At 37.7% G+C, this 15,183-nt stretch overlaps 1 protein-coding gene across 4 annotated transcripts; it reads right to left on the bottom strand.

Annotated features, from left to right (window-relative positions):
• Positions 1-23: 23 nt before the first annotated feature.
• LOC122828870 (uncharacterized protein YwnB-like) lies at positions 24-15,040 on the bottom strand. Of its 4 annotated transcripts, none has more exons than XM_044112859.1 (6): positions 14,959-15,040; positions 11,122-11,192; positions 5,175-5,316; positions 2,423-2,624; positions 1,973-2,137; positions 24-1,905 (listed from the first exon to the last, which is right to left on the bottom strand). In XM_044112859.1, exons 3-6 carry the CDS (start codon positions 5,307-5,309, stop codon positions 1,763-1,765), a joined length of 645 nt encoding a protein of 214 aa, XP_043968794.1. In that variant the 5' UTR covers positions 5,310-5,316; positions 11,122-11,192; positions 14,959-15,040; the 3' UTR covers positions 24-1,762. The 4 variants fall into 4 exon arrangements, with proteins under 4 accessions (XP_043968794.1, XP_043968792.1, XP_043968793.1 ...); XM_044112857.1 differs by lacking the exon at positions 14,959-15,040 and adding an exon at positions 13,821-13,907; XM_044112858.1 differs by lacking the exon at positions 14,959-15,040 and adding an exon at positions 13,621-13,795.
• Positions 15,041-15,183: the final 143 nt, after the last annotated feature.

The following is a 15,183-nucleotide window of genomic DNA, read 5'->3' as shown; positions in this document are numbered from 1 at the left end:
CTACGCCTCTGTAACTCTCTGTCTGTTGTATCATATTTATGCTGTTCGACGTTCGCTGCCTCAAAGCGGAGCCGGGCCTCGCCGCACCTTACTACATGCAACTGAGGCTGCCGTCACCTAGCTTCTAGCAATGTAAGCTTTTTAAATTTTTATCGTGTTTAATGAATGTTTTCTAAGCACTGATCCACTTTGACTTTTAACGGTTTTTATTCTCGCCTTACAGCAGATGTTTAAAATCTGACCTCCTGTTTTAGCATCGTGTAAAATCCTCCATGTGGGCAAACAGAAGGTCAACATGTTTTATAATGTAAATATATTGTTTAAAAAATGAACTTAACGGTCTGCGTTCATCCAATCACCCCACCTGCAAATTGTAAATCGAACATGAGTGTGTACAGTTTCACTCCTACTGAAAATATATATTTATTCTGTGATATATTTTCTGTAAATTGTCGTCAATAAAAGAGAGTGATTTGGAGCAAATCAAACAGACCTAGCAACAACAAATTTTTTTTGTTATATATTTTTATTTCAGTTTGCAACTCGGTACAAGAATATGAAGAGCCAAACAAATCACAATGTAATATTGCATTTAAATAGATGGAATAAGTTGAAATTAATTATTTAAAATTGACATTTATTAAAACCATGTATAATTTGAATATTTTACTATTTCATATTTTTTCTGCGTTGTTACTGCAGCTCATTATGTGACCTTTACCTTCTGACTGATGCATAAGGATGAAAAATAATCTTGCGGCTACTAAACATGAAATAATTTTTTGTGACATACATATACATATTTACCCTGGCAATGTAGCATATGTTTAAAAAATTATACAAGGAAAATCAAATGTTTTTCTAATTAACTTAAGGCTGCTCAATTTTTTTGCTTTGTGGATTGTGGCACTTCTGGATCCCCATATTTCTGGACTTTCATGCCAAAACTTATCCAGTAATTATGTTAAGAAAAAAAAAACATAAACCAAATATCAGTTCACCCAAAAAGACTGCAGATTTTCTAAACTTTTCTAAATACAACTTTAACTCAAACCTCACAGTAAAGCTGATAGTTTTATTAGGGAAACGTGTTTACAGTCTTATTAAATATTCATGTCTGGAAAAATGATCCAATCAATCATTTTTGCTCTTTAGTACCGTAAGAGAAGTAGTGACTAAATGTTCATAACCACCTATAAACCTTAACAGAAATATTTTAATTCCCAGTAAAGTAAGCCGGTAATTCTTCTGTCATTTAGACAAATAAAAAATGAGAAAAATGAACCTTTATGAAGCATTTTAACCGGAACACTTACAATATATAACGTTTATTTTTAGTAATAAGAGCAGGCACAGAAAGGACGCCTCTATCTGGTATCCTGCTGCTGCTCCCATTTAAGCTTTGGTTAATGTAAAACACAACATTTTACCAAGTAATTTTATCTTAGTTTCTAGTGAAAATATCTTTGTACACTTGAAATAAATTACCAGTAACTTCTCAGTGAGCTACATGAACTTGTTAATGGTAGTCAATATCTCCTTAACTTATAACACTATAAAAAAAACTAGAACTTTTTCATCAATATTTAGTAGTTATTGACTCTAAACAACCTAACTTATGAGTTAGTTTTTATTTCAAGTGAACTAACATATTTGCAGTAGAAACTAGACCAAAATACTTGGGAAGATTTTGTTTTTGCAGTGCAGCACGGACACCAAAGTAATCAGAAAACGTCTGCGTGGTTAGAAATGGCCGGTGACTTCATTTGGTGGTGACGGCGACGCCCTTCTTGACCCAGGCGTTGCTGTTCAGCAGAGACAGCATGAAGCGGGCCACGTCTCCTCTTCCCACCTGAGCGTTGCTGTCAGGCACAAAGTATCCCTCGTGCGTCAGAAACTCCTGAGCTGCAACAACAACCTTCACTTTACCCGTTGATTTTGTTTAGTTTTTTCTACTTTTTTCTACTCTCACCTGAGGCTGCCAGGTTCTTGAGGCCGGGCGGCCGAACTACGGTCCAGTTGATGTCCTCGGTTTTCTGCAGGAAGCGCTCCATCTCATACATGTTGCTGAGGACGCTGCGGATCATCGGCAGGAGAAGGAACCGGATCAGGAACGGAGACTGGGCTTCAGAGTTAGCTAACCAACATAAAAAAATATGACACAATCTCACACAAAGCAGATATACAAAAATACCAACAGTAGCACTACCAGGTAAATCTCTCATCTGTAAGAGACATTACTCAGTAATTATGGGGATAATAGGTCTATCGTTGAAGGTTTCCATGGCAACTGCTTTAGAGACTTTGGATAAGCAGGTTATCAGTTCAGGTATTAACCATTAACAATACTTGTTAATGGTTTTTATCAACACGTTCTGCCACATCAATGAGTTTGACACGCTGACCCGTACAGCCCACTTACGCTCTGTGTACCAAGAGGTCATGGTGATGACCCTGTTGACCCGGGCCTCTCTCATGGCGCCGACCACAGCCGCCATCGACGTGGTGTAGCCCGTCACACCGGAGAAGAAGGAAGCCGGAAAGCCGAGGCAGGACATGACGACATCCTGGTCTTTGAAATGAGGCTTCAGGCTGTCTGCTGAGAAAATATCAGCCGACACAACCTGGAGACAGACAGACAGACAGACAGCAGGTCGACATGAAGCCATTTTGATCCAGGGAAACGTGTGTTTATAAACCGGAGAAAACATAAAGAGAACCAGTCAACAGTACTTTGCTCTTTTCCTCAAGTTCCTAAAGTTTTCCACATTAAATACTTAACGATTAATGTGTAGCCAAATTAGTTATTGACATCTTTCATGATTCCTGCTCTGACTTCAAGCCTCTTTTCTCACAAGGAGGGAAATAAAACCGATCCTGATCTGGGAACAGAAAACCTCACTGCCAATTTACAATTCGCAAAATATTGTAAAATATTTCACATATAATTTATAATAATAAAACATCTATGAAACAGGACTGGGCTACAAACCTACACAAACTGGCAGGACTCCAGTTAAATATCCCCTACATTGGTCTATGGGTGATACAAAACATGTTTATTATATTTTTGCACTAAATTATTTTTAGATAATAAGATTGTAGTCTCTTTTTTTAGCTATTTTCAAAATAAGCTGACTTAGAGCCTTTTGTCACATTAAATTTAAACAAGCTGCTGCTGGCCACGCCCACCAACTCAGTGTTTACACTCACATGTGAAAATGGCTGCAAACAGATGCTCAATTATACAACCATATGTTTGAAAAGCAGAAGTAGAGCCTACTGTACAATAAACAAGAATGCAGCAAGTGGTTTCTGGATTGTAAGTCAACAGAAAAACACTTTCTTTTTTCCAGCAGCCATTGTACAAGACATTCAGCAGTAAAACCAGGTAATGGGCTGGACTCCACTGGGGTTGCTAAGTAACGGCCAGTGGCTGCTGATTTGTCACGATACATTCTGGAGGTTTTTGAAAACGGCTCATTTTTCAGACACCAAAAATCTTTAACTTACTGCCAAAAAACAGCTAGGTGGGTTTTTTTAGAGCCTGGGTTGTTTTTCAAACCAAATGAAAGTATAAAAATGTGAAAATTGTAAATTCGGCATAAGAGGTCCCCTTTAAAGTTGCACCAGACAAAACATGATCTTTAGTAAAACAAGGATTATCCTTAGCTTTTCAGTTAAATTAAAATTAAAAGCTTGCATCTCATACATGTTTTTTGTGATGGATGCATCACAAAACTATATATTGTGATACAGTTTACTGTTATTGTACGGCTTCAGTTCTTAAAGAAACAGCATGCTGAACAGTGTTGGGTAAGTTACTTTAAAAATGTAATCCGTTACAGTTACAAGTTACCTTGTTTAAAATGTAATTGTAGTGTAACTTTTTCGATTAATTTTAAAAAGTAATGTAACTAATTACTTTTGATTACTTTTTGATTACTTTGAGGTTTTAATGAGTATTGACCCATGTTCAACATTTTATTTTTCTTAGTGCACTGCAGGTTAGTGCACCGCCACAGGCAGTGCAATAATTTGATTCTGCATTATCTGTTTCTCTCAGGTTAGGGAACTGCCTTGCACAGCAAGGCAGTTCATTAGCATTAGCCTTTTAGCTTAAATAAGCTATTACCTATTTTTCTGACTTAATAGCCATGTTTAGTATACTGAATGGAGTAAGTAAATTATAGAGAACATTCTAATGATACCCCACATGCTGCTGAAAGTATTCAGGCTTACATTAGCATTTTGGCTAATTTCAGCTCATACACTCATTTTAACCTACTCAATGGTGCACGTCCAGCTTACTTAACATACTTGTAACTTTCCAGAAGCTAATGACTACTATTTAGCTAAGTTAGCATTGATGCTAATTTATTATTACACCTAGCCCCGTGTAAAATATACATTGCGTTGGTATGCCGATCGTTTTTTCTGTTTGTTCAGTGTGCCAGTTGGCTGCAGATTGCATCTTGATTTGATGAGGTTTGATTGTTTTGTAAAGTGACAATTGTTAAATCCTGACAGTCTGTTTACTGCTTGTAAAGTGGATGAAATAAAGGCGCGAAAGTCTCCCCTCCAGAGGAGCCCTGTGTCCGATTCCTCTCCTGCACCGAACACACCCCACTTTCACGAAAAGAAACACAACGCAGAGCACATAGGGTGTCTTCCACCAGCTGCAGGTCTGAAGAGGGAGAGCCTGGGTTACATAAATGAAATGCTCCTTAAATTTCCAGTACTGGAAGGCTGTCATTTTTTATGCGCTGCTTGAGCTGAAATGGAACCGTCCGCTCGCTTGCTGTTCCTCCAGGAGGCTCCACCAACACAGGATGGAACATCAGAGTGGCATTGCGGCTATGATAGAGACAAGGAGCCGTAGCGGGAAACGGCGATAAAGGGCGCAAAGCAATAAAAATATCATTACATATTTCGCAAAGGTTTTTGTTTATATATTTTTTTTAAATGTAACTAAATTTGTAATTCTTAATATTTTCGGAAGTAACTGTAACTGGACTACATATTTTCTCATTGTAACTAACGAATTACAGTTACTCTTTTTTTGTAATTAAATTACGTAACGTCGTTACATGTAATCCGTTACTACCCAACACTGATGCTGAATATGTGGCTCCATAAGCGCACCTGAACTTTGAACCTGGGTTGAGTTTTACCTTGAGGTTGTCATGGTGCACTGTGAGCTTTGCCGGGTTCCTGACGACAGCGGTGACCGTATGGCCCTGGTCCAGCGCCTGTTTGACCAGAAACTGTCCAGTCTGCCCAGTGGCTCCCAGCAAAGCGATCTTCATCTTCCAACTGTCAAGAAAATCCGAGATCATCCCACTTCCCCATGCTGGAGATTTTAGTTTAACAGTAAAAATAAATAAAGTTATCTTTAAAATTAATTACTCAAGTAAAATCTAGACCCAACATTAGACTTAAATGTCAATAAAATCAATTTGGTTGTGTGTGTTGTTTCTGTCTCCTGCAAACTTTGCTTTAATTCTACTTTTTTCTATTTAATCATAAGAAATCATAGTCAAGACAGAGAGAGTCATGAAACAGGAAAAGCAGTTTCCTGGAAAAAGAGGAAGTAAGTTTCCAGCCTGCAGATTTATAAAAATAGTTCAGACTATTACTTAGCATGAAAGTTTTAAAGAAGAAATCTAAACATTGTGAGTAATTGGATAAGATTCAAAGTAAAATACTTATATTAATATTGGCTTACTTGTAATAATACTTACACTTACATTAGTGGGAACTCTTACAAGTAAAACAAGTAACTGTAACTTTGATATCAAATAATAAGAATCATGAATTATTCTTGGTTTCTTTTCAGAAAACATTTGTAATAACTCACATTAAGATTATAATAAGAGTAACTAATGAGTTATGGTTATCATAACATTATAAATGAATGATAAATCAGAGAAGTAACAGAAGTTATAAATGTGATTTTTACTCTGAACTTGAAATGTTATAAATGTGATTTTTACTCTGAACTTGAAATGGTGTCAAAGGTGTAACTGCAATTAAAGATCACTGATGTGTTGGAGGTGGATAGTAGGTGAAAGGTTAAGGGGAAAAGGAGAACTAACAGGAGAGCAGACATGGTCAACACCTTATTTGGGAACAGGTTGTTAAGCAACCTGAGACATTAGCACAGACATCAGGACACAATGTCTCTAAGACAGTGATGGAGATGAGATCATCTGTCCAAGCAGGTAGCCAATGAAATAAGCACAGCAACAGTACTAGCCAATGCAAATGAACCAAAAGGGTGGATGAACCCTATAAAAGGTGGGTGCAAAAGAGGAAACTTTGGTTGGATCCTCCAGGCAGCTTCGAGTCAAGATCGAGATGGACAAAGAACTCTGCAGCTGAAGAAGAGCCGGGGCCACAGAGCCGAAGACTGTCCTGATCATGGGGACCAACCCGTCTGCCCCGCAACATGTGGCTTCAAATTGCACTTCTCTCATCAGCTGGGTTCAGACCCCAAAGACGAAGATGAAGACCAAGGTAAAGACAAAGACAAAGAACAAAGACAAAGAAGAAGAACTGATGCCTTCCTTTCTGCCAGCACCCAAGTCCTGTGTGACCTCACCATCCATGAGGAGAAGAAAGCTCATCAGGCCTACAGAGATCCCTGCCTTGATGGACCAACATCCTCCTCCTGCTGCAACACCTCCTTCATCATCAGGCCAGGTCTAGGGTTCAAAGCCAAACTCCGTCCGTCTCTCTCAAAGGTTCCCTTTTTAGTTCTCAGTGTCAGCATTAGGGAAAGATAGACTAGATGATTGATTTTTCTTATTTGATTATTTCTGCTACTGAATTAAGCTGTACTGACCCTTGCAAAATTGCCTTACTAATAAAATATTTAGCATAAAGAAAATCTAAAAGATGTTGTGGACATTCAATTAATGAGTCACCTTAAAGTTCTTTGATGGTTGTAAAATAGCTATGATGTTCGATTCTGGAGAGGAAGAGGTGGAAAATGTTTATTGGTTCATGATAGCCCAAATTTAAAACATCATCCTTGGGACTCGCCCAGTCACTAAAACCTACCTGGTTCAGTAACAAGAGCAAATTGTAATAAAAGAGAACGAGCGACCGTTAACAGGTGTGCTCTGTGAAACTAGTTGGCTGCAGGCTGCTCAGTCTGGCTAATTCACAGGGGGAAGAAGGGTGGGACACCTGGATGGAGGTCGTCAGAAACCAGGCGAATCGATTCGATGCCAGCTTAAACAGAGTTTACTTCAGTTCTGGACAGGGTAAAACTCAGCAGATTTAGGAAACTCGATTAACCCGTTAGATGGAGAGCTGGTACCACATCTCCCCTCTCAGAAGAGGAAGTAGAGAGTGAGTGAGTAGAGAGAAGGAAGGAAGGGGGCGGTGGCGCAATAACAAGTGGCGCCCAACGTGGGGCTTGAAAACGAACAGGGACTTCACAACTTATGGACGAAGAAAGCAGAACTGAGGCTCCGCCGGAAACTCGAGGTGCAGCGACAGGACAACACCTGAGAAGACGCCCTATGGAGGGCAAAGATGAAGTTCTTTCAAGCCACCAAGAAAGATTGTCTCTGCCGGGGTGAAGTGGGACAGAACACCTAAGGACAGGTGGTCCTAGAGAGGTAGTTGCGTGCGTGCATATGGTACTCGGATATGCAGGCGTGCTACAAACCCGTGAAGAACTGAGCAAGCAGAACTTCTGGATGACCCTTCAGCCCATCCGATGCAGCTGTGGGACTGTGAGTATGTGTTCAATACGCAGGGACCCAGGGCAGCGGATGGAAGGTTTGTTCATCAAGAGCACAGTCCCATGGGGTTCAGTCTGCATGGATGTAGCAGAGCCAATGGGGATAACAGGAAGAGAGGTGAGAAGTACCTCTTGGTTCTGATGGACTCACAGTAACAGTGACAGCTGCTAGAAGAGCAGGTCTTCCCCTGCAGAGGAACTCCGTTCACGTCACAGAAAGCAGAGAGGCGAAGACACTTCCCCTTTTTGCCCAGAGAAGGAAAAAGGGAAGTTGCAGCTCAAAGTGTCATTGGAAACAGGGCAGAGAGTCAAGATCGGCCTGCAGCCACGGTGATTAAGCTGAGGTTCAACGCCCAAGAGTTTGTAAAGTAAGTACTGAACTGCAACACAGTACTACTGATGAAGAAAGGGGTCCAAGGGGTGCTCAAGCCAGTTCTTAGCTAAAGCGAACCAGAACATTACAAGAAGATATCCAGAGGATCAAGCATCATGCCATCCTACAATAGACTGGCCACTATTACAGGATGGTTGCCGTTCAAAGAACAACTTCAAGGCTTTGGACTGGGAGGGCCGTGAAGAAATTGGACTATGCTAAAGAAGAACTCCTGTCACAAACTGATGGATTAAACTGGAAAAGGGGCTGAAGTCGTGAGGAAGAAGTGGCGTCATAGGAAATTACTAAGATCAACCCTGTAACAAAGCATTGAAGTCAGACCCAACACCTAGAAGGATCTGGCAACTGTTTCGTCCTGATATCTAGAGCACCTGTCCTGGATATTCAGCACTGTAAGCTTTGCAGTTTTTTTTTTTAATTGGACAATTCCTGATGTCTCCGACAACTCCAGTACCCCTTAAAGACCACAGCTACGGAAAAGGATCACGATTACGAGGAAAGCGTCATGCTGCTTATTTTTTTTGCTTTGCTCTGCTGAATGTTCGAGATTTTTTTTTTGAAGCCTTCTTCCTTCCCCCATCCTGAAGAAACGACAGTTCATCCAGCGAAGGTTCCTGTGAAAGAATCAGAGCGATCCAAGTTCTCTTCGACATTCATCACCTAATGGGGGAAATTAAAACTCCAAGGAGGGTGTCAAAAGAGGTGGAGTTTGATGACTACACTGAGCCCTTTGTGACAACTGAGGATGAAGAATCTGCAACTTCACATCCCAGAAGAACCTCTTCTCTTTCCAGACGATGACGACGCAGAACTGCAGGAGGGTGATGGATTCCCAGCATGGGAAAGGTCTGACCTCGTGGAGGGGGTGTCAAGAAAATCCGAGATCATCCCACTTCCCCATGCTGGAGATTTTAGTTTAACAGTAACAATAAATAAAGTTATCTTTAAAATTAATTATTCAAGTAAAATCTAGACCCAACATTAGACTTAAATGTCAATAAAATCAATTTGGTTGTGTGTGTTGTTTCTGTCTCCTGCAAACTTTGCTTTAATTCTACTTTTTCTATTTAATCATAAGAAATCATAGTCAAGACAGAGAGAGTCATGAAACAGGAAAAGCAGTTTCCTGGAAAAAGAGGAAGTAAGTTTCAGCCTGCAGATTTATAAAAATAGTTCAGACTATTACTTAGCATGAAAGCTTTAAAGAATGAATTCTAAATATTGTGAGTAATTGGATAAGATTCAAAGTAAAATACTTATATTAATATTGGTTTACTTGTAATAATACTTACACTTACACTTACATTAGTGGGAACTCTTACAAGTAAAACAAGTAACTGTAACTTTGATATCAAATAATAAGAATCATGAATTATTCTTGGTTTCTTTACAGAAAACATTTGTAATAACTCACATTAAGATTATACTAAGAGTAACTGATAAATTATGGTTATCATAACATTATAAAGAATGATAAATCAGAGAAGTAAAAGAAGTTATAAATGTGATTTTTACTCTGAACTTGAAATCTTATAAATGTGATTTTTACTCTGAACTTGAAATGGTGTCAAAGGTGTAACTACAATTAAAGATCACTGATGTATTGGAGGTGGATAGTAGGTGAAAGGTTAAGGGAAAAAGGGGAACTAACAGGAGTGCAGAGATGGTCAACACCTTATTTAGAAACAGGTTGTTAAGCAACCTGAGACATTAGCACAGACATCAGGACACAATGTCTCTAAGACAGTGATGGAGATGAGATCATCTGTCCAAGCAGGTAGCCAATGAAATAAGCACAGCAACAGTGCTAGCCAATGCAAATGAACCAAAAGGGTGGATGAACCCTATAAAAGGTGGGTGCAAAGAGGAAACTTTGGTTGGATCCTCCAGGCAGCTTGAGTCAAGATCGAGATGGACAAAGAACTCTGCAGCTGAAGAAGAGCCGGGGCCACAGAGCCGAAGACTGTCCTGATCATGGGGACCAACCCGTCTGCCCCGCAACATGTGGCTTCAAATTGCACTTCTCTCATCAGCTGGGTTCAGACCCCAAAGACGAAGATGAAGACCAAGGTAAAGACAAAGACAAAGAACAAAGACAAAGAAGAAGAACTGATGCCTTCCTTTCTGCCAGCACCCAAGTCCTGTGTGACCTCACCATCCATGAGGAGAAGAAAGCTCATCAGGCCTACAGAGATCCCTGCCTTCGACCAACATCCTCCTCCTGCTGCAACACCTCCTTCATCATCAGGCCAGGTCTGGGGTTCGAAAAGCCAAACTCCGTCCGTCTCTCTCAAAGGTTCCCTTTTTAGTTCTCAGTGTCAGCATTAGGGAAAGATAGACTAGATGATTGATTTTTCTTATTTGATTATTTCTGCTACTGAATTAAGCTGTACTGACCCTTGCAAAATTGCCTTACTAATAAAATATTTAGCATAAAGAAAATCTAAAAGATGTTGTGGACATTCAATTAATGAGTCACCTTAAAGTTCTTTGATGGTTGTAAAATAGCTATGATGTTCGATTCTGGAGAGGAAGAGGTGGAAAATGTTTATTGGTTCATGATAGCCCAAATTTAAAACATCATCCTTGGGACTCGCCCGAGTCACTAAAACCTACCTGGTTCAGTAACAAGAGCAAATTGTAATAAAAGAGAACGAGCGACCGTTAACAGGTGTGCTCTGTGAAACTAGTTGGCTGCAGGCTGCTCAGTCTGGCTAATTCACAGGGGGAAGAAGGGTGGGACACCTGGATGGAGGTCGTCAGAAACCAGGCGAATCGTTTCTCGATGCCAGCTTAAACAGAGTTTACTTCAGTTCTGGACAGGGTAAATCTCAGCAGATTTAGGAAACTCGATTAACCCGTTAGATGGAGAGCTGGTACCACATCTCCCCTCTCAGAAGAGGAAGTAGAGAGTGAGTGAGTAGAGAGAGAAGGAAGGAAGGGGGGGGGGGGGTGTGGCGCAATAACACAACCCAGTCAGGAGTTAAAAACGATCTGATGAATCACTTCAATGGCTGCAAGCCGCTGAGCTGAGGTTTCCTCCTTGTTGCACAAGGAGAAGTGTAAAAAAAGGATTACTGCATAGAGATAAAGACATCCTCTCCCACATAAAACATGGTTTCATCATATGACAGAGTTCATCAGTCTACTCTGAAGAGCACAATACAAAAAATACAGGGTTAAGATGGCAACTAAAACATTTTTATATACAATCTATATTAACAATTAGCTCTTTTTTGATTCATAAAATCACCTAAGTTATAGGAAAAGTGGATCACAAGAAAAAAATATGCTTTTGATGTTTCAAAACATTTAGCAAACAAGTTTGAGTCTGAAATAAAATAAATCCCCGACATTTGTTGCTCATGAATAACTAAATTAAACAAATTAAAACTTTACAATCTGAAGTTGGAAATATTTAAAATGTGTAAATAACTAGTAGAAACCAAGATGTGTCTCATGAAATTCAGCCAAAAAGATTCTTTTTTCTCATTTTTGTCAGTAATTGGAAATAGAATAAATTCTATATCTAATTATTGTTTTATTGTTCTCTTTATAACTAGTGCATAGATTTGAGAAACTTAAAAAAGTAATTATTTGGAAAGAAAATAGCAATTCTTATGATTAAAAAAATAAATAAAAATGACTATGATTCAAGGAAATGTGATTCAGTTTTACTCAGAAATATACATGATTAGCAGGAATTATCAAAAGCAACACATTGTTGATTATTTTAACTTACAGTGTAAATAAAAATTACTTTCAATGTTCATAAGTCAGAACAAAACACCGGTCAAAGATTGGATCGCCTCAACTTGAGGGATCACTCTGAAGTTTTAAGTTCCACAGAATAAAACTTGTATAACGTTGTTTCAGACTCGTTGAACAGTCACTGATTATTATCTACATTCAGCATGTGACCAGCATCTTCTGACATCACAAAGATAATTAATTTGACCCAGATCGGTTCAAACAGAGACGCACTGTGCAGCTTTCTTCGCCTTGTCCAATTAAACATTTTGGTTTCCCCCTGAAATCTCCAAAAACAGAAATGTCTCTGCAGCTAAAATAGAAGACATGAAACATTATGATGTTTAGTTTACCAAAGAGCAAATACTTTTTTCTACACACTGTCAGCTCCATGTTCAAGCACCAAAGTTAGCGAGAATTTATATAAATATGATTCATGATTTATTTAGTAGGTATAGTTGAGTGTAGATGGAAAATGAGTGACAAACTTTGAATGGCCACAGGTTGGACTTCAGCCTCATTATAGGAGGTTAAAGTTCATCCAGAGGGAACCTGTTGATTTAAGTCTTTACAGCCACAGATCACCAAAATAAAATCCTATTTTTAACCCTTTGAGATAAAGAGGAATTAATTTACTTTTGTCAAAAGATTTTGGTGCAGAATGCAACAGAACACATACCTCCACATCTAGAAAGTAATTTATCTTTAGGTGTTGAATAAGATCAATCTAGATTGGATTTGATCAGATGCGACTGAAATACCATAAGTCCATTTATTTATCCTACTTAATGAATATCAACACAAAGGAAGCACTTTCATGCACCTTAAGCTAACATTTAAATGCTGAAAAGCTTTTAATTTTTAAATTTTCTATTGGTTTCAAACCTATTACCTCAACCAAAAATCCTGTAGCACAATTTTACTTTTGTTTTAAAAAAGAAAAACAAATCCAAAACTGTAATATCAGTAAAAAAAAATTTAAATCAGCATTTGCCAGGAGAAATCTGATAAGTTGTAATTAATCAATAAATTAAATTAAAATGAGCTTGATCATTTCCCTACTTATGATTAATATTCTTTGGAGGTAAATTTTGTTTACAGATATAACATGGCCCTTTTAATTGATGGTTTCAGATGTGTTTTTTTATTTTATTTATTGTTTTTGGTTTTATTTTGGATATTTAAAATATCTTCCCGTTCCAATGTTTAGTATTCTTTCCAAAATTAAAGTTTATTTGTGATTGACAGTGCAAACTTGAATAATTATGCCATGAAAATGGTCTCAAAACAATATTGTCATATATTGCCATAATTACAAGGACAATTTTTAATCTAGCAAAATTTATCATGACAGGCCTACTAATCACTTTGATTACTTATAATCACTCTACTTCATTTCACAATAATTTTTTTGGAACATGAATGGTAAAATTTTAAATAGGCCTTGTTTTCTGTGAGTCTAGTGATGTTTTGTATTTAAATAATTATACTCAAGTCAAAGAATGTTCTTCCAAAAGAGTAAAGTAATCCCACAAAAGTTTAAAGAAGTTTATGAGGATTTATGATTACAAAACCTTTAAACTATGGGAAACTCCATGTTAAAAAACAACTGCCATTTCATACTAGATCAATCTTCAGCTGATGTTTACTGCATATGCTGTCAAAAGGAGGACGAGTTTGACAACTGACCCTAAAATGACCTCTGTGGGTCTAACATTACCTAACCAAAGCGAATCTTCGACATAGTCAGCAGTTTTTTTTTTATCTCCTCTTTATCAGAAGTATTTTTGTTCCTAAATAACTTTAGCGACTCAAACAGTTTCAGATACGTATCCAAACATCGGCAACTAGCTACTAGCAACTAGCTAGCTGCAGCCGTAAAAAGCAGAGTGGACGTTAGCCACGTTAGCATTAGCTTACCTATGCCCGGTGTTACGTCCGTCTATGTTTCACAGCGTTTAGAGAGATGTTCAAGAGCACCAACGTTCGGGTGTGTTTATAAAACAAGGTTTCTGAGGTTGGCTTTGGTTTAACACACAGAAGTAGATGAAAACTAGAAATTACCGAGAAAGTAAAATTATACATATATATATATCTATATATATATATATATATATATATATATATATATATATATATATATATATATATATATATATATATATTTCTATATATATGTATATATCTATATATATCTATATATATAGATATATATAGATATATATATATATATATATATATATATATATATATATAGATATATATATAGATATATATATAGATATATGTCCATATTTAAAGGATAATTATTAGAAAAGGGAAAATATTAAAAACTGGAAAGAAACAGGGAAAAAGGTAAGCTAACTGTTGACTTTGTGGTTGATTTAGCTGTTTTGGAAAATTTGCACGTGCTTGTTTTGTTAAAGAAGCAAATTTCCAAAATACCCAAAGACAAGGTTTTTGTGCTAAATTATAACATGGGCAGAGGTGGGTCGTGTACCACAAAACTTAGGAGAAATACTTCAACATATTTTTACTCAAGTAAAAGGGAAAAGTAGCCACACCCCGAAATATTACTGAAGTAAGAGTAAAAAGCATTTGGTAATAAGGCTACTCAAGTACTAAGAAACTGATCAGATGGACCAAATTATGAAGTTATGTGGAAATCTTGGATATTTTATGGACCAAAATGTAAATAATTCAAATAAATAACATAATTACAAAATAACAAGAGCAGGTAAAAGGAAAAAAAATCCGTAATTTCTTTCGATATTAAGTTTTTTAGACATTAATAAAAACTGCAGGCTGTTTCTGGTGAATTTACTCCAAAAAGTAATTTTTTCCCCAAAAAAGTTACAATTCACAATGGCTAGACACCTTGAAAATTATACATTTGCCATATACTTTTCATACAGCCTTTAGACTGAACTTTTGTGAAAAATTTACTTGCTTTCTTCATAAGTTTATCAACATCTCATCAGGACAATGTCAAAAATCCTTTTAGTGAGACTTCATTGTGTGTGCTTGGTTAAATTTTCCTGAGATAACATGTAAACACCCAGTTAGCCTCCTGCTGTCAAAAATCCTCTCAAAACCAGTGGCTGCCTTCCTTCTTGCCACCATGGAGATTCCTCTAGTCGCATCAAGTCATTAGCTCAGCTAATCCACTTGTGGCGTGGTGCTTTGATTATGAGATCTTGGTCAGGGAGTCAGGACTAAACAAGCGTCAGCCGCAGAGAGGAAGAGCTGGCCAGTCAGAGTCGCATCTTTCATGGGGCCTCAG

This window comes from Gambusia affinis, linkage group LG03, assembly GCF_019740435.1.
Source record: "Gambusia affinis linkage group LG03, SWU_Gaff_1.0, whole genome shotgun sequence".
NCBI lineage: Eukaryota > Metazoa > Chordata > Actinopteri > Cyprinodontiformes > Poeciliidae > Gambusia > Gambusia affinis.
Note: the sequence above shows the minus strand (reverse complement) of the source record. Positions and strands in the feature narration are given on the sequence as shown.

Coding starts and splice junctions, on each gene's coding strand:
- LOC122828870 (XM_044112859.1), bottom strand. CDS start 5,309: ATGAAGATCGCTTTGCTGGGAGCCACTGGGCAGACTGGACAGTTTCTG. Junction 2,625..5,174: donor TGCACCATGACAACCTCAAG/GTAAAACTCAAC, acceptor GTCTGTCTCCAG/GTTGTGTCGGCTGATATTTT. Junction 2,138..2,422: donor GACCTCTTGGTACACAGAGC/GTAAGTGGGCTG, acceptor TATGTTGGTTAG/CTAACTCTGAAGCCCAGTCT.